Below are 22,073 nucleotides of genomic sequence, written 5' to 3'. Positions count from 1 at the left end.
TGTGTAGCTCAGATCAGGTGTGTACTGTGTTGGGACCACAGCCGTGACTACCACACAACCGTCCCATGTTTACCCCTTTTCTTTGTGGTGCTCCTGGGACTTGAACTTGGGGCTATGTGTTAGGCAGTTAGGCAGACACTCTACTTCTTGAACCCTGCCTCCAACCCCTCTTGTTTCCTGTCAGTGGGTATTTTCTTGTTCTTGGTTTCTGAGCGTACATATCTATTAGTTCAAGTGACGCTCTAACAGTGCTTCTTTCTGGTCAGTGGTAGCTCATGCCTGTAATCGTAGCAATTCAGGAGACTGAGATTTGAGGATCACAGTTCAAAGCCAGCCTAGGCTGAAAAGTCCATGAAGCTCTTATCTGTAATTGTCCATGAAAAATCTGGAAGTGGAGCTGTGGTTCAAGTGGTGGAGTGCCAGCTTTAGGGGAGGGGGGGGGAAGCTAAAGGATAGTGTGTAGGCCTTGAGTTTATGCTCTAATACCAACACACACCAAAAAAAATGCCTCTTAACACATGTATTGTGAAATTTACTGATCTCCAGATGAACCTCCTTCCCTGTTCACCGTGACCCATCCCCCTCGGCACATTCTGTCCAGTCTTTCTTTTGGAAAGATCCCTGGACTATAACTTCCTGACCCTTGTGGAGCTGTAGAGTACCCAGTCAGCACTTGGCTGGGGCCCTGGGGCTTCTGTACACAGACAGTGCCCCGGGGGGTGGTCCTTCCCTCCCAAGGTGCCAGAGCAAGGGGGACCCTGGTGGGGCGGGACAGGCGTGAGGGGCAAGCTGCCGCCATGATAGGGCGCTGCTGGGAATCACCCCTGGTCCTGTGCTCAGGGGCCCAGGCTCTGCATGGCCCACCCCACTTCCACGGGAACATTCAGAGCACCGAGCTCCCACCCGGAATGCAGCTTGGCTCCTGCTTGGCTCTCGGCTGCAGGGGCACAGGATGGCGCTCGGTTTCCAGCATGTGCCGGAATCACAAGCCGAGGTATGTGTTCGCCCAGGGCACCAGCACCTCTTGTTGGCACCTCGCATTGGAGGTGATTTCACTGCCCCAGGGGCCAGCCTGGGGCCCAAAGGGCTTTGGCACAGCCTCTAACCCACACCTCTGGGCATTTCCCGTCTGGACAGCGGCAGCTCCCGGGCCAGGCAGCACCATGCTGTCCATGACGTACAGCGAAAGTCTGCGGAGCGTGAGCAGTAGGTGCCACTCAGACTGGGCCCTGCACCCCGTCCGCCAGACAGACACGCTGGAGCTGCGGCGGCTGCGGGAGGTGCGGGCGGCCGCCCAGGCCAGGAACGTGGAGAGCTTCCTCCTCATGCACAGTCTCTCCCTGGACGGCTGCACCGCCCAGCGCACAGGCATGAAGTATCGGTAAGGGCCGGGCCAAGGGGCAAGGGCAGGGCCCTGCAGACAGAGGGGGACGCGGCCCAGGAGACACCGCTGGCAGTTCTGTCGTGTAGAGAAGGGGGCGGAAACATATCCAAGAAGAAACTGAAAGCCTGTCACAGAGAGGCCTCCATATCCAAAAATACGTGCTGCTAAAGCGTTTGGGGAGGGGCCTGGAGTGTGGCCTAGCGTGCACGAAGATCTGGGTTCAATTCCTCAGTGCCATGTATATAGAAAAAGCTGGAAGTGGTGCTGCAGCTCCAGTGGTAGAGTTAACCAAGCCATCCTGGCAGCAGAAACCTAGGCTCTATTCTGGGACAAAGACAGGTTTCCCTTTGTGTCCTTCTACTAGGCTTTCCATGGGAAACTGGCTGTAGCTGGTGGCGGCCATGAGTTAAATATTCACACATCTGCATGTAGGCATCTCTGAGGGTCCTGGCATCTCCAAAGGACACTGTTTTGAACTTGTCCAGCTTTGAATTCAGCACCCTGGATAGCGCCCACCCGCACCACTCCAGCCTTTCTCCAAAAGGACCAAAAATCATTTGCTAGACTTTGTTGTTGCTGTTGTTTATAAATTCTTGTAGATTGCAGATGTACAGCATTGTTTCCTGTGCCTCCAGGGAAAAGCTCTTCTCAGAGCTGCTCAGCCAGAGGGGACCATTCTCACCCATCCTTGTAGGTCTTCCCGGTATAGCAAAGGAAAGAAAGCCTGCTGGGTTAGGGCACAGCTCAGTGGTACAGCACTTGCCTGGCATTCATAAGGCCCTGGCTCCACCTCTAGCACTTCAAAAGAAAAAGAGAACACATGATGCCACAAGTTGGAATTTCAGGTTTAAAGAGTAAATAGTTTTTTAATTATTTGGGATTTTTTCTTTTTTTTTTTTTTTGCCAGTCCTTGGCTTGAGCTCAGGGTCTGAGCACTGTCCTTGGACTTTCTCAAGACTAGAGCTCTACCACTTGAGCCTCAGCATCATTTTCGGCTTTTTTCTGTGTAAGTGCTACTGAGGAATTGAACCCAGGTCTTCGTGCATGCTAGGCAAGCCCTCTACCACTAGGCCAAACTCCTGGCCTCTTGAGATATGTTTATAATAAAAAGTTACCTGTTAGCCAGATGCTAGGGGCTCACACCTGTAATCCTTATTACCCAGGAAGCCGAAATCCGAGTATTGCCATTCAAAGCCAGCCCAGGCAGGAAAGTCGTTGAGACTCTTTATTGGAGAATAAACTCAGAAAAGATAGAAGTAGCACTGTGGCTTAAGTGGTGGAGTTCTAGCCTTGAGCCAAAGAAGCTCAGGAGCAGGGCCCAGGCCCTGAGTTCAAGCCCCAGGGCTGACACAAAAATAAAAGTTACCTTTTTATCTGAAGTTCAGACTTATCTGGTAGTCCTATGTTTAACCCTCAAACCCAGAGCTTTGGCTTCCAGAATCTCAGGCCCAGGGATGGCTGGCTGTTCTCTGGAGAGGAAGCCAAGGCCAGGACCTGTGGACACTGTTTTGTTTTCCAGCCCATTGTTTGGACGGGCAGTTGTAGTTTAAAGGAACACAACATTTCTTCTGGGAGTCCATTAAAGGAACACAACATTTCTTCTGGGAGTCCATTAGATGGCAGAATTTAAAAGGCTTTGGAGTTTAAATCCAGCTGTATGGGAGGACACGTGGACGGGTAGGAACCCCAGCTGAGCTAACCGGTGGAAACTGCTCAGGAGGGAGACTCCCAAGCGCTGATTCTCATCCGCTTTGGCGAATCACGGACAATTCACAGGTGTTTGTCCAGAGAACACTGAATAAACCAAGCACTGGGCTAGATAGTCGTAAGCGACTCAGTGGGGTCCCCTCCCCATGCACCCCAGTGCAGAAGCAGAGGGGAAGCCAGCAGTGTGTGAGCAGGGTCACATGACACCAGCCGACCTGCGGCCACAAAGCAGGACCAGGCAGCAGAGCTCAGGCAGCAGGAAGGCTGACCAGAGGAGGCCAGGGGGGAGCTGAGGGCTGAACCCTCTGAGAGAGGAGTCAGTGGGGCTACAAGGGAAAACCTCCAGGCAGGTGACAGGAGACAAGACCAGATGACCCAACTGAAAGAACTAAGTGGAGGGGCAGAGAATACCAGACCTGGGTCTCCAAGACAGCCCCGCTTGTCTCCCAAATTCTGTCGATGCCCAGCCTTGAAATTTGCCCTTATTTAGAAATAGGGTCCCTGCAGGCACCTTTTAGATAGCATGAGGGAGGGGGGATGAGGAGACAGCCCGAGCCTTCAGCAGTCAATGGGCCAAGGGCCAATTCCCCGCAGGGTGTCTGTTCTGTCTACTAAATGCCATCTTGCTGTCCGTTGGGTGACTCGCAGGCCACCAGATATTCAAGAAAGTAGACCTGCCATCCCAGTGTTGAGTCTTTTGGTCACCAGGCTAGGATTCAGGTAAACGTGGTCTTAAATGTTAATATGAAAAGATGATACCTTGAGGTAAAGACTGCGCCATATGGGCCTTCCTCATGATCTCATTGTAAGTTGTTAGACTGTTTTCAACTGGTGCGATTAAGGGACAGGGTTCTGGCATGGTGGATCATGCCTAGGCTCCTGAGAGGATAGGGATGGGAAGATCAAAGCCAGACCCACTTCCAAAACTTCTACTCAAGGTCTGGAGGCCTCCATGGGGCTCCCCACCCAGGACAGAATATCCACCCCCTTCCGTTGCAGCTGGACCTCCCTCTTGCGAGAGGACTTGGCTCAATCCCAACATTCCTGTCCATCCAGGCCCACTGAGGCAGAACCTGAACCCGGGGTGGCTGAGTCAGCATCTTCCATCCCAGAAATGCTCTTTGGTGTGTTCTGTGGACACAGCAGAGCTTCCACTTGAGGCCTCTCAGAGGAGCTGGCCACTTTGGTGGCAGGAGTCTGTTGAAGACTTACGGGCCATCGTGCATGCGTGGCACTTCTACTCAGGCTGGCTTCAAGGCGCCTGGCACATGTCTGGAATTCACTCTGTATTCCTCACAGGCATGTCTGAAAGGAAAGGCCCTTTAGAGAGAAACTGGAATGGTTCTACCATGGGGAACAGTGAGAACAAAGGTGCTGAGGCACTAAAAGTAGATAAAGTTTGATGTGATTGATAGGGAGCAGACTGTTCTCCCACTTAAAGTGTGTAACCCAACAGTTTGACTCACAACATTGTGCAAAAATCACAGATACTTTTTAGAGCCATATTCACCACCCCATCCTCCCAAAACCTCCCATACCTTTTTATTATTACTCCATGCTGTCACCCCAACTTGGCAGCCATTAATCTGCTATCAGCTTCTGGTTTTTTTGCATTAGTGAAATCATAGGGTGTGTTCTTTCATGACTGAGGATCATGATAAGAAGCTAGCTTGCGGGCCAGGAGTTTGGCCTAGTGGTAGAGTTCTTGCCTAGCATGCATGAAGACCCGGGTTCGATTCCTCGGTACCACATACACAGAAAAAAGCCGGGAGTGGTGCTGAGGCTCAAGTGGTAGAGCTCTAACCTTGAGAAAACCCAAGGACAGTGCTCAGGCCCTGAGCTCAAGCCCAGGACTGGCAAAAAAAAAAAAAGAAGCTAGCTTGGGTAGGAAAGTCCACGAGACTCTTTCATCTCTAATAAACTACTCAGAAAAAGCCAGAATTGTAGCTGTGGCTCGAAGTGGTAGAGTGCTAGCCTTGAGCAGAAAAAGCTCAGGGACGGTTCCCAGGCCCTGAGTTCAAGTCTTATGACTGACAAAAAGTGTAAATTTACAGTGTATATCTTCAAGTTCCTACTGAAAACAGCTGCTGGTCACGTCTGTCTGGGTGGGACCTGAATTCTTAAATCTGTGACCTCTCCACTGATGTCCTGATCTGATTTTGAAGGAGCTGTTCTGTCCTGGAGATTGAGGCCCTGCAATAGTGCCAGGCACACCATAGGTGGAAGGTGGGCCTGTTTTTCACATGTAATTGTTTATGACTAAACCATGTTATTTGTTTATTGTTGGTTTGTTTTTTGTTTTGTTTTGTTTTTTTACCAGTCCTGGGCTTGAGCTCAGGGCCTGAGCACTGTCCTTGGACTTTCTCAGGGCTAGAGCTCTACCACTTGAGCCTCAGCACCATTTCCAGCTTTTTTTCTATGTATGTGGTACCGAGGAATTGAACCCAGGTCTTCGTGCATGCTAGGCAAGCACTCTACCACTAGGGTAAACTCCCAGCCCCTGTTGGTTGTTTTAATGGTGAGTACACTCTTACCCAGGACCAGAATCACATCTGAGCTCCTTGCCCACGTGACCTGACCTAGGGCCCAGTTTTGTATTCTTTCTGCCTGAGGACAGCATCGGGGATGGCTCACCTGTCTCATGAGTAGCGACAGCCAGACCTGGACAGGTTTCATTCTTAATGTCTGTGTCCAAAAGCAGGGCATCTGGGTATATTCTTTTCTGGGTCCTGCCGGAGGCAGAGATAGGCAGCTGGTTAGTATAAAGGGCTTTGCGAGGTCCAGCTGGGAAGGACAGTACACCCCCTCAGGCCGCAGCACTCCTGTGGTCACACAGAGTTAAGACTAGACTCCTGCTTGCCTGCACCCTGGCAAGACTAGAGGAAAGTTCTGGCAGGGGTCTACCCTGCAGGGTGTGCTCGGGGTCAGATGGCAGAGCCAGCTGGGGAGAATGTGACTGGAGAGAAAAAACATTCATTTCTTTCTTTCCCGGGTAGAGCACACATGGAGAAAGAACGTTCATTCATTCGTTCATTCGTTCATGTCCTTGTTTATTCACAAAATACTTAATGATGTCTGTCGGAGCATAAGAACTTTGAGTGCTGGCATTTTTCTGTCCCCTGACCCTGGTCCCTTCCCTTGGCCGTGCATGTTATTGTCCCTGAGACAGAGTGGGTTTTCTCCTCCGTGATTGCGGTGACCTGGCTTCTCCCTGTGCAGACCGTAGTGAACATCCCTCAACAACAATGACCCTGCAGGGGTGGGGCTGGGCGCTGGTTCTGGGCATGCTCTGCCTGAGCTGGCATCGCCTGCCCTGGCCTGGGGCAGCAGGTCAGCCTGGAGCAGCCAGTGCTAGCCTCCAGGGACAGGCAGGGCGGGCGGCTGTGCATCCTGTGTCATGAATAATGAATCTCCAGCGCTGCCAGCGCCTCTTGCTGGCTGCCTCGTGGACTCTGTGGGAGCCTCAGCCACCCTGTGTGCAGAGCCAGGAGCGAGCCGAGAGAGAGAATCTGGGGAAGCCCAGAGAAGCAGCTGCTCCCTGCAGCCCGCCCGCCTCAGCCCAGGAAGGGCAGCCACAGAGGCGCTGCTCAGGCCCAGGACACACAGAGGAGACCTTGACCGACCGTGCTGGCCCCGCTCTGCAGCCAGGAAGCCCCTCACAGCCAGGCCCTGCCCAGCACTCGTGGAGCTGCCGGGAACAGAGTGGGAGCAGCGTGGGACAGAGCAGGCGTGAGAGGACAGTGGAGATGGGCCCTCACCCCTGGACCTCCGCCTCCCACCTCCATCGTTGACTCCTCTGGGGAAGGTCCTGTCCAGCGCCCTCTGGAATTCGGATGCCCTTCGACAGGCCCCCCACACACACCTCTTCTCCACTGCATCTGCAATCTCCACCTCTGTGCCTCCGGGATAGTCTTGTCCCGGTCTGCGAGGGGGATGGATGACTTCTAAGCCCAGGCTGAAGGGACTGACAGCCAGGAGCAGAACCCGGCCTCAGGATGCAGGTGTCCTTCGTGTGCTCTGAGCACAGCCTCAAGAGCCGGGGTGCGGAGGAGCGGCTGGGCCGGCCGGCAGCCGGCAGCCCCAGCCCGGGCACCCGCAGCCGCTTCCGTGCCGTGGCCATGGTGGCCCGGAGCCTGGGACAGCTGTCCGTGCAGAGTGCCCCAAGCACTGGCGATGCCAGTGTGAAGCAGCCTGGCATGCGATATAGGTACGAGGGCCCTGTGGGTGGGGGCCGCCGCTTCCTCCTGTCTGCAGAGCCCACTCCTCTTGCCTTGGGCAGCGCGCGGGGCGCCCTGAAGGAGGGGGCGCTTAGCGTTTGGCATACTTGGTAAGAATGACGTTGAGGCGCTGCTCAGCCCCCGGTCACTTCTCTACAACTGTAGAAGGGGTGCGAATACTCGCCGTCCTCTGTTCCTTTTCTAGGGGCCCAATGTAGTCACCAAGCCTTCACATCAGACTGCGCCGCTGCTCCCCCAGGGACCCCATCCTCCTGTCTTCTGAGCACAGAGGCCCAGAAGATGCGGTGGGTGGTCTGAGATATTTGCAGCATTCATCTGGAGTTGAGGCTCTCAGGTGACCCCTGTGGTAGAGGCGCTTTCCAGAGCCAGGCCTGGATTCCTCCAGCAGGGACCCTGGCCCCAGCAGGCACCGGTCAGCCCAGGCTGCCTGGCTCCCCTCCCCAAGGGCTCCGTGCTCCTCCTCATTCTGCCTTCTGTCTTACATGGGGAAGATGAGAGTGTCTGCAGCAGGACCTCCCTCCCCCTACCACCCCCGGCGTCCCAGCCCCCCTGAAGCCTTGCTTATATGCCCAAGGATGGAAGTGGGGCTCTGCCACCCTGTTGTGGTCCAGCCACTTCAGACCCTGACTCCAGGTCCTTTGCACCTGCACAAGGAGTTCCTGGAGAAAAGGTCACTGCCACATGTGGCCTGAGCAGGCAGGAAAGGCCAGTTAAGAGCTCTGCTTTCAAAGCAGGAGCCAGGGGCCGTTCTGCCTCTCAGTAAGCTGAAGCCGTCACAGCACAGATGGCTCTAGGAATGCTGGAAGGAAATAGCCTGGAAATGGACCTTGCATTGGTGCCATCTCAGAAAATATTGAGAGTGGCTCCCGTACCTGAGTTGGGCACTTAAACCTCCCCAGAGCCAAGCCAGGAGGCAACAGGGCGGAGGATCTGCATCTAAGCTCTGCGTCTAGGGATGGATCCTGATGTGGTGTAGTCCTGCATCTGTGCTCACATACCTGTCTCCGCCCCCCGCCCCCAGGCCCCCGTGGACCTGGGGTGCTCTTGGGCCTCCAGGGCAAAGGACTTTAGTCCCTATCCCCTGTTTGGTGAGGATGACCCAGAAGAGAATTCTGTGTTCTAAAAGCTTTGAAGTGTCTATCCTTGGTTAAGTGGGGATCAAAGGCAGGAGTAAATATGGGTATGAAACCTATAGTTTAGAGACATACAGTTTACCTGCTGCAACTTTGAAGTCAATCAGGAATCATCAGATGAGGGCTGAAGTATGGCCTAGTGGTACAGTGCTTGCCTAGCATGAACGAAGCCATGGGTTTGATTCCTCGGTACCACATACATACAGAAAGCTGGAAGTGGCACTGTGGCTCAAGTGCCCAAGGACAGTGCTCAGGCCTGCGTGCGAGCCCCAGGACTGGCAAAAAAAAAAAAAAGCATCAAATGAAGAGTTAATAGTCTGTTTCTATGCATAGGAATCACCATGAAGATGATTCTGAGACTCAATGAAGGCCGATCCCCTATGTGCACATGTAGCTGTACGTGTGTGTGCACACGTGTGCATGTACACAACAGAGGCAGGGCAGTGAAGGGTTTGCTGCCTGGGGACCCAGCTTCACATTCGCTTTCAGCACTTCTAGCCACAGGAGCCCTTTCTCCAATAAAAGAGCAGACAGATCCTAGCCCATGGTGGGGCCACACGCAGCCTGGAGTTCAGGAATGAGGCAGACCATTGAACAGATTCAGGGCTTCAGAGCCCTTTGAGCCGACTCTGGGGTTCAGGGGGTTCAGTCATTTGGTGAGGAAGGTATGATAGGGCCCAACAGCTCCCTGCTGGAAACTGAGAGTGGAGATAGGAAGTGGCCAAGGCAGAACCCCAGGACGCACCCCCAGTGACCCAACAGGCCCCACCTCCCTGCCTCTCCCCACCTCCCAACAATCCATCAAGGAATTAAACCACTGATTAGATCAGAGCATCTCTGCAAACACAGGCCCGCCCAGAGGTGCACCTCATTAATCAGCCAGGCAGCTGTCAGTCCCATCAAGTTGACAACCAAGATTAACCACCACCCTGTGGCTTGTTCTGAGTGACAGCTGAGCCAGATGCTAAGGGGGAAACAGTCATCTCCCTCACCTCTCAAACCCCTTACCAACGCAGGCTTGCCCTCCCTGCACCTGATCTACATCTTGTCCTCTAACCAGATGTCTAAGACGAAATGCCCTGAACTCCATTTTAAAGGAACCTGTAACTTCCTGGCGTCTTCCAGTTCTAATTCTTTGAAAGTCTGGAATGTCAGTGCTTAGCCGTGCCGGGAAACCCATGGCTATCTGACAGGTACTGCTGCCTGCCTCTAGCAAAGCCAAGAGTTCTTTTTAGTCATTTTTCTAAACCTAGGCAGAGACAAGGAACCAACCAGCCAAGACCAACAATGTTTGGTTTGGAGGTTTGGCGTTTGGAGGTTTTGACCAAGTATTTTAACATTATGTCATACTAATTAGGAGAAAGAAATCAGTGGATGATGTGAGTGGCTCATTCTACCTACTCGCTATTTGGGAAACTGAGAGCCGAGGCCCACAATTCAGAGCCAACCCAGGCAGGAAAATTTGTATGACTCTTATCTCCAGTTAACCATCAGAAAGCCAGAAGAGGTGTAGATCAAATGGTAGAACTCCAGCCTTGAGTGAAAAAGACTAAGGACAGTGCCTTGAGTTCAAGGACCAGTACTGGAAGGGAAAGAACAGAAACGAAAGATCCTGAGATGGTGGGTTTTGAGTCTTGAAAGTTCCAGGAGCAGCAGGCCCCATCTGAGCTGTAGGGCAGAGCTCCCGCCCCCACCGCACAGCCGTACGTATATAGAAAGTGCTCAGCCTGGAGCTAGCCTGTCCTTTCTCCTTCCTTCTCCCGAGGCCTGGGAGCAGATGGCAGAACTAATACCATCATTTTAACTGGGAAGCGAGTCGAGCTGGGTAATTCCAGCATCGTGCAGTGTCCTAGTTTTGTTCGTGTATTTCTGTGGGTGGTGGGTGGAGAAGCCACTGAAGAGCCACTCGCCCTGGGTCCCTACCCAACACCCAAAAACAGCTCACAGCCTTTTGGGGAAGCAGGTCTGCCTCGAGCCAGCCAAACCCAGACAGTAAGACTCAAGAGCAGAAGTCTTACTCTCCTCCCCAACGGGCGGGCCACAGGTGTCCTTGCTCCCGGTTTTGTCTCATGTCCTCACCTGCTTCCCCATAAACATCCGAGGGCCTGGGTTGGAGTGCTAGCCCCAGAACTATACTGATAAAAGGAGATTTCTCAGGAAAGTATGCCTAAAACCTTCTGACTGGGGCCGGGAGTGTGGCCTAGTGGTAGAGTGCTTGCCTAGCATGCACCAAGACCTGGGTTCGTTTCCTGGGTTCATTTGCACAGACCCAGCCAGAAGTGGTGCTGTGGCCCAAGTGGTAGAGCTCTAGCCTTGAGAAAGTCCAAGAACTGCCCAGGCTCTGGGTTCAAGGCCCAGAAATTGTGGCCACTTAGGCAAAGGCAGAGGCCCCGCCTTCCTGCCAGATGCCTGCATTGATGAGACCAGGACCAGTGGGGTCCAGGCTCTGTGAACACGCTGACCTAGCAGCCGGGGCCGTAACGGTATGGGCGTCTGTGTGTATTTCAGGAAAGAAGGCCTGCATCTCCCAAGGGGTGTGCAGATCCAGACCCTCAGGTCTTGCTGGGCTTCCATCTCTTCTGAGAAACTTGGTCAAGGTCCACCAGTTACTTGTGTTTGCTGATCCCGGGGCTTGAATGCAGAGCCTGATCACTCTCCCTTAGCTTTTTTTTTGTTGCTCCAGGAGGGTGTGCTCCCACTTGATCTTTGCCTCTTCTGACTTTCTGACGGCTCACTGGAGAAAAGAGGCATAAGATTTTCCTGCTTGGGTTGGCTTCTTATTGGAGATGTCTCATAGACTTTCCTGCCCGGGCTCATTTTGAACCTCAACCCTCAAGCAGCTAAGATTATAAGCATCAGCCTCCGTGCTAAGCCCGTTACTTTCTACCCAGCATGGAGGAAATCTCCCTTTCTACTCAGTAGACACCACACTCACGGAACTTACCTTGGATAAAGTCAGGCCGTCCATTCGTCTGCCCTGGCAGAATGTGGCATGGGTTGGTGTAGGCATACAAGACTTTGGGCACTGTGAGATTAGTTCACTGGCTGAAAAGGGGACATAAAACCCAGAAACCTCATCTTCTTTCAACACAGTTGTATTGAAGACCCTGATTCATCCCTGTCTATTTTGTACAAGGGAAAGGACTTTCCCCACGTCCTGCGCCATCTCACTGGATACTTTGCCTTTGGGAAGGGACACATTTGTGTCCTGTGGCCCACTCCTCCCACTAGTGTCATCTCATCCTTCCAACAGTGGGGAAGGCTTGAGTGCCAGCTTCAGAGCCACCCAATGTTCTCCCTGAAAGAGAAATCTGCTGCTTTTAACTTCTCACTAGAGGGGGGAAAAAGCCCTCCTGTGGGAGGACTCAGCTGGCACTGGACTGATTTTAACTGGAAAGTGTGAAAGAAAGCTGAACCGTTTAACACTACCGTCACCTGGGTGAGCAGGCTTAATAAGATTCTGCACACACCCATGCCACGAGCACTCTTGATCCAGGCAAGATCCAGCAGGGATCTGCAGCCAGGGAACCCCCCCCCCCCCAGTCTGTGGAAGGGTAGAGTGGACCTGAGACGTGGAAAGCCCCATGCCACCTTCCTAGGGGGCCAGACTCACGTGGAGTGATCCGAGGATGACGAAGACTCCTCCAAAGGTAGAAGAAGCAGAGCCTCTGGGGTGCTGAGTCCCGAGGAAGGACCACTAGCTCTCAGCACCCTGGCTGAACCCCCGTCAGGGAGATGAGATGTGCTGAGCAGGGCTGGGAACCCTGCCCCCTTCACTAGGGAAGTGAGTCTGGCCCCAGATAGGCTGTGGCTTCGCTGGGGCTGTGACACCCCTGCCACCTGCCAACCTCACCATCTGGGCGGGCCACACCCATGTCACCTAAGACTGGATGGGCACATCGCACCTCAGTGGGCCTGCACTCAGAGACGTCTGCTGGCTCCCCACTCCATGCTCAATGTCCCCACGTGACCAAGTGCCTGTACCATGAGGACCACGAGCAAGAGGCCTGCCCAACTCAGCTGTGAAGGACATGGCTACAGGACGCCCTTGCCCCCAGCCCGCCACTTCCCTATGGGCCCGTCACCCTCCTGAGCTAGGGTGGGCAGGCAGGCCAGTCCTGGGAGAAAACTTCCACTCTCCACAGCACGCTAAGGATCCAGCGGTGGCTGGGGCCCGGCATGGGCCCTCAAGTACACCCCTCCAGGTGACGAGGGCCAACCCCCACCCAGCTCTCCAGGTGGGGCAGTGACCTACAGAGTCACAGTGTGACCTCTGGTAAAGATGGGAGAGGAGAACTTAGCCCTGTATCCCAGGGGCACACCACAGGCCTAAGTCAGTCCCTCCGCAGCCCCTACAAGATGGCGCCCCTTGGCATGGTGGTGGGACAGCCAGGCCCAGTGAGGGCCCAGGAGATGGTGTGTCGCCCCTAGGGCAGGGGGGAAGGGCTGGTGGGGGAACAGACAAGGGAGGCTTCACAGCCCAGCCTGGCTAGAGGCTTCTTACCCCAACGTTGAAGACTCAATCGAGGTTTGTTTTTTCTTTTTCTCAGGAATCTGGGCAAGTCTGGCCTGCGGGTCTCCTGCCTGGGGCTCGGTGAGCATGGGATCCTTCCCCATCATGGAAGCAGCAGTGGCTATGGGAGGGCCAGAGCCCAGGGTTGGGAGGGGGCGGGGGCTGTGTTGCTATGGTAACCAGGAGGCAGGCAGGGAGACAGCAGACAGGGCTGCAGCCTTGGCAGATTGGCAGAGGAAACAGGGGCCCCTTGCACCCAGCCCCAAGCCCTCAGCAGACTGTCTGAGCATGGCCAGCCCTGGGCAGGCTGGGAAGAGTTCTTCCTGGGTTCAGCTTCCCAGAGAGACTTTCCCAGGAAAGACCTCTGATTTTTCCCTCTTTCTCTCTCCAGACTTGAGCTCCGTCCTAAGAATCCCCTGTCCTCTTTGATGGTGTACAAAATAGGCCCCTCTGGCCTTGATAGCCCCCCCCCCGCAACAACAGCCTGGTCTTTGCCTGGACCATTCTGCCCATTGCTTCCAGGTGGAATGGGGGCTGGAACAGGAGCCAGGTCAGTGGTCCCTTTCAGAGAACCCAGCTCTCCTGGGCTCTCAGCCGGCTGTCTACCCAAAAGACTCCTTCCTGCCTCCTCAGTTTGGAGACTTGCCCTGAGTGTCAGATGTCCCTATACAGGACTGCAGACAGTAGGTCTGCCTGTGACGGTCCCCTCAGCCTGGCCCTACAGCCTAGGTTTGAGCCCCCATGGGACAGATCTGGCCCCAGTACACGGTCTGACTTGAACCTGTGTGCTTCCTTCCAGGAACGTGGGTAACCTTCGGAGGCCAGATCACCGATGAGGTAAGATGGGGCTCCCTGGACCCAGTGTCCAGCAAGGGCTCCCTCCTGGCACCGTAACCACAGCGGTGCGTGCCGCACTGCTCTCTCTGCTCTGCCCCATGAGTGCAGCACGCAAGACAGGCCAAGAAAGGCGTGATCTCTGGTGCCATGCCCTTACTGGCATCTGTGTCCTTCAGTAAGCCCCTCCACTCCCAGAAACTTCTGGCATAGGTGTCAGACACCTGAGAACCCGCATTCACCCAGACCCAAATTGCCTCTTCAGTGCACCTCTGTGAGTGCAAGACATCAGTGCGTGCCCACTGTGAGCATTTCAGTGCGGCTTCTGCAGTCTCCCCAAAGACTCTGAGTGGGTTGATGTCCTTCCAAGCTCCTAACAGCACTGTCCCCAAAGTGCCACTGCTCACATGCAGTCAAGCACATTGGCTAGCCCTCCTCCCTGCACTGTTGGGATACAAGGAGGACCTAAAGGGAGAGCCACCTAGACTCAGAGGGAGGGGGATGGATTTCCAGACAGGTTATGCTCTAGACAGCAGTGGGGGGAGTACCTGGAAAGAGCCTGGTGTCTGCAGGGCACCTGTGCCAGACACACAGGCATACATGACCTCCTTCCTCTGTTGGAAGAGTTGCATTTGAAAAGTAATTGATTTGAGACCTCGTTAGCTGCAGTTGCTCGGTTTTCAGAGGAATCTTGGCTTTTGTCAACTTGTAAATGCAGCCCTGTGCACTTTGGGTTTTTGTCAGTAGCTCGTCTTAGAACTATTTGCGTCCTCTCCACTCCCCATGTTCTAAGGTGGCTGGATGTGGGCCATTTTAGGATGAAGTCAGGAATTTCTAAGGCCAAGCGCTTCATCTGAGCCCACCAGATTGGTTCTGTGCACTTAGAGGTGAAATCGGAGCCTCTGTGGTTTGCTCTCAATAAGTAGTGCCTCACTTGTTTCGCTTTTTTTATTTTTTTGAGTGTGTGTGTATATTCTGGTACTAGGGTTTGAACTCAAGCCCTGGGCACTGTCCCTTAGCTTTTTTTACTCGAGGCTGATACCCTACTACCTGAGCCACAGCTCTGGCCTTTTCCTGGTTACCTGGAGTTTCATGTGTTGGCTTAGAACTGTGATGCTCAGATCTTAGCCTCCTTGGTAACGAGGGTTACAGACAGGCGTGGGTCTCGGCACCTGGCTCGTTTCACCTTCTATGTGTTTGGAAGAATCCATGCAGGGCATCGTTGCCCAGACAGTGATATCATTGTGACATCATTGTGAGACATGAGCCGTCCTGTGACATCTGACATTCCCTAGCGTGACAAGTTGGTCACACCAGAGACCATTGACGAATGACCCCATAGTAGCTCTGGGTGACCCACCACCGAGTCTCCAGTCTCCCTCAGGAGTACAGTGACACGATGAAGTCTCTGACATCGCTGCATGACAGAGGACATAATACATGACAGTATCAGGGTTCTGAAAGACTGAGGCGGCAGTCTGAAGGAGCAAGAAGAATTCCTGTATTAAATCCTATCTTTATTGTCAAAAAGTTGGATATGTCAAGTGTGGGTGGCCCTGGCTGCTGTCGGGAAGCAGAAGATCAGGCCCTTGCTCTGCAGGTGCCTGCCTGGTTGAGATGACCAGAGCATCAGGGCTACTTTACACTGCATTTTTGCAGTAATTTTTAACCAAACACATGAAATGTGCAATTGGCCATTTTCAGGGTTCCTTCGTACCTGTGCAGCCTTCTTCACTGACTGGGGAGGGGGTGGCCTCTGTCATCACCTGACATTGACCACCTTGCAGAGGTTGCTTCTGACTCCCATTCTGTATCTCTGACACTGGAAAGAACCAGAGTCACACAGTAGAGGTTCAGTTAAACAATAAATATAAACAGCACCTTCTAATAAGGTCTGTGCATTAGCCCTGAAGTTCTATATTTTTTTGCCAGTCTTTTTTTTTTTTTTTTGCTCAGGGCCTGAGCACTGTCCTTGGGCTTCCTCAAAGCTAGAGCTCTACGACTAGAGCCACGGCACCACTTCTGGCTGGTAGGTGGTACCGAGGAATCGAACACGGGTCCTGGTGCCTGCTAGTCAAGCCCTCTACCACTAGGCCATGCCCCCAGCCAGCACTGCAGTTCTGAGAGGAGAGCACACAGGTTCGAGGAGACCCTTGCGTCATGGCAATGTACAGAAAGAGCATGCACTCCTAAAACCTCCCGTAGCCACAGTCACCCATGCCCTGCGTCACAGGGTCACAGTTAAACTCATCAACCCATCATCATAGCGGGCATTAGGACTGGTTCTCCATCTTTAGGATGCTGAGAGCATTTGAGGTCCTGGGGCCTGCCAGCCACAGGGTTGGCCAGGCTCTGCCCCTCTGGACAGGCGTGCTTAGGGTTATCGTCCTCAAGGAGAGGAGACCATGGGGAGGGGGGCACAGCAGGGCCAGGACAATGAGGAGGCAACAGGAGTGGCCAGTCCAGGGCCACCAGCTCCCCAGCCAGAGGATGGCTGTCTTTCCATGTGTGCTCAGTGAGCCTTTGGCGGCTGTCTGTCACAGAAGACAAGCACAGGAAGCAGGAAGCACGTGCTGACCCTGATGGGTAATGAGCGGAGGAGAATGTACCAGTGTCCTGTGGTACTATACAAATGACGGCCCACCAGGTGACTTCCAAAACAAAGGGTAATCCAAGCTACTCAGGAGGCTGAGGCCTGAGGATCCCAGTTCAAAGCCAGGCAGGAAAGCCATGAGACCCTTATTCCTTATCTTCTATTAACCACCAAAGTGTCAGACATGGCGGTGTGGCTCAAGTGGTAGCATACCAGCCTTGGGCAGAAAAGGCCAAGCAAGAGCTTGAGGTGCTAAGTTTAATCTCCATTACTTGCATGTGCACGTGTGCACGCGAGCACACACACACACACACACACACACACACACACACGTATCCTCAGAGGCCAAGATGTGAGATCAGTGCTGTGAGGTAAGGCTCCTGCTGTCTGCTGATCACCTCACTCTCCCCCCACCCTCTCTGTGGCAGGGCACTTTATGTCCTCCTCCTGATTGTGTGAAATCTCTGCTGCCTCCCTCATGCAGGGACACTTGTAGTGACCCATTCAAGAATAATTTTAATATAGTTCCCTCTGCAAAGTCACTTTCCAACCTGCACAAACACTTGAGGGGCCTGGGGACACCAGACCTTTTGGGGTGCCATGACAGTGACCCCCAGAGAAGAGGAGCAGAATGAGGTGGGCTGGGTGAGGGATAGGAAGAAGCAAGAGAGCGTGCCTGAGGGCCGGGCCACGGAGCTGAGGGCAGAGGCTGCATGTTGGGATGGGGGTGTGAGGTCGGGATGTAGGGCCTGATGATCTGGAGTAGCAGTCCCTGGAGGGCTTCAGCACAGAAGACATGGCCTGCCCCTGGTCTTCGTAGCCTCACCACTGCTACCCAGGAATTTGAGACTTCTTAGATCTTCATTTTGTGCATCTGTGCCCCTGGACCTGCTCAAAATGCAGCAGATCCTCAACTCGCAAGGCCAGGGTGGAGCTTGGCTCTGGATGTGGCTCAGGCCAGCGCCACGCATCACAGGTGGTCCACGTGAAGACGAGCCACCCAGAAGAACAGTGCCTGGTGGGGCCAGCCACAGGCTGCCCAGAGGGCTGCAGGCCCCTGGGAGTGGTGAGCAATGATGCATTTACCTTGTTGATACTTTTTTTTTCTTTTTGTCAATCCTGAGCTTGCACTCAGGGCCTGAGCACTGTCCTTGGGCTTTCTCAAGGCTGAGGCTCTACCACTTGAGCCACAGCATCACTTCCAGCTTTTTCTATATATGTGGTACCAAGGAATGGAACCTGGGTCTTCATGCATGCTAGGCAAGCTCTCCACCACTCGGCCAAACTCCCAGCCCCACCTTGTTGATACTCGTGAGCCAAGAGGAATAGCAAATAGCTCTGCCAGTGGATCCAGGGACCCTTGGGCTCCTGACTCTAACTCCAGCTGCTCAGCAACTTGGCTTTGGGCTTCATAATCTTTGTCAGTGTGGACAAAATGCCTTGTATTCTGGCATCCACTGGAAGCCTAAGGGACCTGGTGACACCGGGCCTTCCTCCCCTGAGCAGCATCCGGCATGGACACCCCCCACTAGTGCTGTGTCTCCAGTGGGGGCCCCCACGGCTCCCACCTGCCCTTCATCCTGCCTGGCTCCTGGGCTCCTAAGCTCAGTCTACAGAGAAGTTTCTGGAATCTTGGACTAGCTCTTTGTCCTGCATTGGTTTGGGATTGGGGAGGGGGGGTGTCACAAGAATGACTCAACCCACCTGGGGTTACTGAGGTGGGGAGGCCTGGCGTTCTGAGCCACGCCTGGGGACGTGTGACACACAAAGGGACAGGCAGCAGCACTGTCCAGAGGGACAGGTAGTTTTGGGGGGAGGAACTCCCACTATGAAGTTGCAGGCAGGCACCCAGCTCCCGGATTCTCCATGAGTTTGCCCTTTTGAGATCTGGTCGGCAGTGAGTAGATTGGTACCCGTGATCCTCTCTGTGCTGTCTGCAGAAGGTAACAGAGCAGTCTTCACACAGCCACAGAGAAGTCAGTGAGATTCAGTCAGACACACGGCAGAGCTTAACATGCACTTGCCCCCCGTAGAGGCTCAGGCCTGTAATCCTAGTTACTCAGGAGGCCGAGATCTGAGGACCATGGTTCAAAACCAGCCTGGGCAGGAAAGTCCATGAGACTCTTTATCTCTAAGAAACCACCTGAAAAGTTCAAGTGGTAGAGCACTATCTTTGAGCTAAAGTAGCTCTGGGACAGTGCTCAGGCCATGAGTTCAAACCCCAGAATCAGGAAAAATTATTTATCCTACCTAGATGTATGCCACTCCTGTGGGGGGGGGGGGGCGCGGTGCATAGGTGCCCTGGTGCTGCTAAAGCAACGTGTCACTGGCTGGGAGTCTTCAAGCAACAGAAACGCCAGTTCTAGAGGCCACCGTGTCATGAGAGCTACAGATTCTCCAACGTTGTAAGGTGGATGGATCCGTCCCGTCTCTTCCACCTTCCTGTGATGGCTGGCATCCTTTGGCTTGCAGACACAGCCCTCCCGTCTCCGCTCCATCGTCCCAGGACCTTCTCTGTGCCTGGGTCTCTCTCTTTAAGAGGGTCTTAGTCATTCGTACCGGACCGTGGAGCCACCCCGGGGACAGCGTGATATCACCTTTACTGACTGCACTCACAAACACCCCGTTTCCAAATCAGCTCACCTTCTGGTCAGTTCTGGTGGGATGCTATTCAGTGTAGCACAGGCCTTTCCTCTGTCATGACCCTGAAAGGTAGATAGTCCCATGGTCCTGAAAGGTGGCTTAGTGGTAGAGAGGTTGCCCAGCATGCATGACGCATGCTCAATTCCTCAGCACCTCATAAACAGAAAAAACCGGCAGTGGTGCTGTGGCTCAAGTGGTGGTGCTAGCCTTGAGCTAAAGAAGCTCAGGGACAGTGTCCAGGCGCTGAGTTCAAGCCCCAGGACTGGCAAAACAACAACAGAAACAATTGGTGGTCCCTGATCTCCAGAAGTTCATAAATGGTATCTTCATCCATTTGTGCCTTCTTTGCTCTCCTCAAAGGATTTATTCTAAGAGTTTGCCTCCCTGGCACACAGGTCAGGAGGAGAGAGGGAGAGGAGCCAGCCAGGCCTGGGTGTAAGGCCTGGGCACTGGGCGGTTTCCTAGACCAGCGGGCAATGCTCTGGACCCTCTGGGTGGCCCCATGCGTTGACAGGACAGTGCAGCACACGTCACTCCTGTTTTCTCATTCCAGATGGCAGAGCAGCTCATGACCCTGGCCTATGACAATGGCATCAACCTGTTCGATACTGCAGAAGTCTATGCAGCTGGCAAGTACGTGTCCCCCCCCACACATGCACACACCCACACACACACACAGGTGAGGCAGTGTGCCTGGGGAGAGCCCGAGCTCTGGTATCCCTGCACTCTTGCTTCCCAGAGTGTCACAGTGGTGCCTTCCACTCTGCCTCCCTGTTGGAACCGTAAGCTGCCTTTGGAGGCACTTTTATGAGATGAGACTTGCAGGTCTCTAGTCATTGTCTCAATTCCCCACATGCCCCAGCACCAAAGTGACCACAGCCCTTCTGGTACGAAAACGGTGCCATGCTGGGCTAGAACAGTGATGAAGCTGTTGTCTGGCCTGCTGGCGCCCTGCCCTCAGCTCCACGCACACCTGACATTTTCATGTCCTCATGCTGCAGGTAGGACTGCAGGGAATGTGGCTTCATAGCGCTGGGGGGTGCAGGCTGCCCCAGTGCTGGAGGAGACGCTTCCCATCTTGGCAGTGAACTTTCCCTACTCGGCTATGGAAAAGCGCTGCCCTCTTCAGCCAGAGCGCTTGGCTTCAGTTTTAAAGACTGCCTGTAATCAGATCATCTGCTCTCCTGCTTAGCATTTCCAAAGATCAGCTTTTGTTTGTGAAATCATTTGCTGGTTCTCTCTCCATCCTCTTTCTACCCCGCCTCCCGCCTGTGGCCAGCCAGGCTTCCATCAGCTGGGCTGGCTGCAGCTCTGACTTGCCTGGCACTGGGGCAGTGGGGGCCAGCCACCTGTCTCATGACGCTTGGGTTGTTACCTGCTGCCTGCAGGGGGTCTCAGAGCACCAGGCATCAGGGAACCCAGCTGAGCCTTTGCCCAAGTCCCAATCACAGCCTAGGGGGCTGACAGTTGAGAACCTCCCCCCAACATCACCCCAAACCTCCTCCATCCCCATCAGCGGCCCTCCATCTCCTCAGTGCCAGAGTCCCCTCCTACCCTTTCCAAATTGACAGCCATTTCCAATCTGGAAATGTGAGAGCTGAGATCAAGGCAGTGCGGATGCCAGCCCAGAGGCCCCCACCCCGGGCCTTCTCGCTGGCCCAGCTCCTGCCTGGGCTCTGCTGTCCAGGAGAGCATCCAGCAAGCAGCTCCAGGTGGCCCAGCTCATGTGCACACAGGTCCAGCACCCTCCATTACAAGCAGCTCTGGATAACTATCCTCACTGCCCCTTGTCCTTCTCTGGACGTATCAGTTTGGCATGCAGAGCCAGCACACTGGGCCCTGGTCAGCCCCTGGGCCTCGTAGAAGCCCATGGCTGGAAGACAAGGCCTGAGAGGGCAACTTCTACTCAGAGTGTCACTGAGGGAGGCAGGAGGCCAGTACCACCCCTTTACGACCCAACTGGCCAGGCATATGTCGTGCTTCTCCTCTCCTGCTGACACTAATTTGGGCAGTTTTCCAGAGGACTACAGGATTTCTAGTCCCCCCCCCAGACCTCCCCCCCGGCTCCCGTGAGTTGTGAGCCTTCCTACATTCGCAGTTTGCAGCCAGAATAATCAGCAACAGGTGGGGGTGCTCTGCTCATCTTTGGCACATGCAGCCCCGCCCCACCTCCTCCTCTCCTGACCCTTGGGCTGACCAATCAGAGACCTCAGACTGAAGGGAAGCGGGCCAGGGCTGGGTGAATTTCCCAGGCATCCTGACCATAAGTGAGGAGCATTCGGAATGTATGCTAAACAGCTTGCAAATTAGAGCCCATTATTTCTGAGTGGATGACTCAAGCACTTTTATAATTGGAATGTAGCACGGGGTATGGCTCATTCCCCGTCTGTTGTTTTTGCTCAGAAACATTTTGCTACACACAGAAAGTTCTTAAAAGTTAATCCAGCTCTGCTGTGCCAAGTGAGGCGGGAACAGCCTGCTCATGACCCCAGCCGGCCCGAGTGTTGATGCAAAACCCAGAGTGGCATCAAAGCACCACAAAGCAGGCAGCCGGGCACCTCAGTATTGCTCAGAATCAAGAAACAAGAGGGACACACACAAGCGCACACGCACATGTGCATACGTGCAGGCACGCGTGGCCGTGCCTCTGAGAACCCCACCTTTGGTGCTGTGTTGGTTGTCCCAAAACAGAAGATGGTCCTGGAGATTCACCACGGAGTATTGCCAGACATTTCTGTCCGTGAATTTCCAGCAGGCCAGGGAGGTGGGCAGCTGTGCCCAGCCACCAGGACCCTCCAGCCTCCAGCACCAATGGCGTTTTTTACAGAGGGGATCCAAGGGCTTCGTCGACACTGGAGCTGGGCTCGATTTCTTCCCACGATGCCTTGATGAAATCCCCGTGTCTTGCTCTTGCTTTGCAGGGCTGAAGTGGTCTTGGGAAACATCATTAAGAAGAAGGGATGGAGGTAATGACTCGGCTCCTCTGAAGTCTGTCCCCAAGTCACACACACAGGATGGGGGGAGAGGG

The 22,073-nt window shown here is 54.1% G+C and overlaps 1 protein-coding gene across 9 annotated transcripts in view; it reads left to right on the top strand.

Annotated features, from left to right (window-relative positions):
• The window catches only part of Kcnab2 (potassium voltage-gated channel subfamily A regulatory beta subunit 2), a 77,954-nt gene that overhangs the window by 43,435 nt on the left and 12,446 nt on the right, over window positions 1-22,073 (top strand). For 7 of the 9 annotated variants that reach the window (XM_090335959.1, XM_090335953.1, XM_090335961.1 and 4 more), the window contains 4 exons: window positions 13,013-13,056; window positions 13,775-13,812; window positions 19,599-19,678; window positions 21,967-22,011. In XM_090335959.1, coding sequence (XP_090192085.1) covers window positions 13,013-13,056; window positions 13,775-13,812; window positions 19,599-19,678; window positions 21,967-22,011 — 207 coding nt within the window. Of the gene's footprint in view, window positions 1-1,148; window positions 1,382-13,012; window positions 13,057-13,774; window positions 13,813-19,598; window positions 19,679-21,966; window positions 22,012-22,073 lie in introns of those variants that run through there. The other 2 variants (XM_090335963.1, XM_090335962.1) reach the window with 1 other exon arrangement.

The sequence above is a fragment of the Megascapheus bottae genome, chromosome 6, assembly GCF_031878675.1.
Source record: "Megascapheus bottae isolate mThoBot1 chromosome 6, mThoBot2.hap1, whole genome shotgun sequence".
Classification (NCBI taxonomy): Eukaryota; Metazoa; Chordata; class Mammalia; order Rodentia; family Geomyidae; genus Megascapheus; species Megascapheus bottae.
This window is presented reverse-complemented; position numbering and strand designations above follow the sequence as displayed.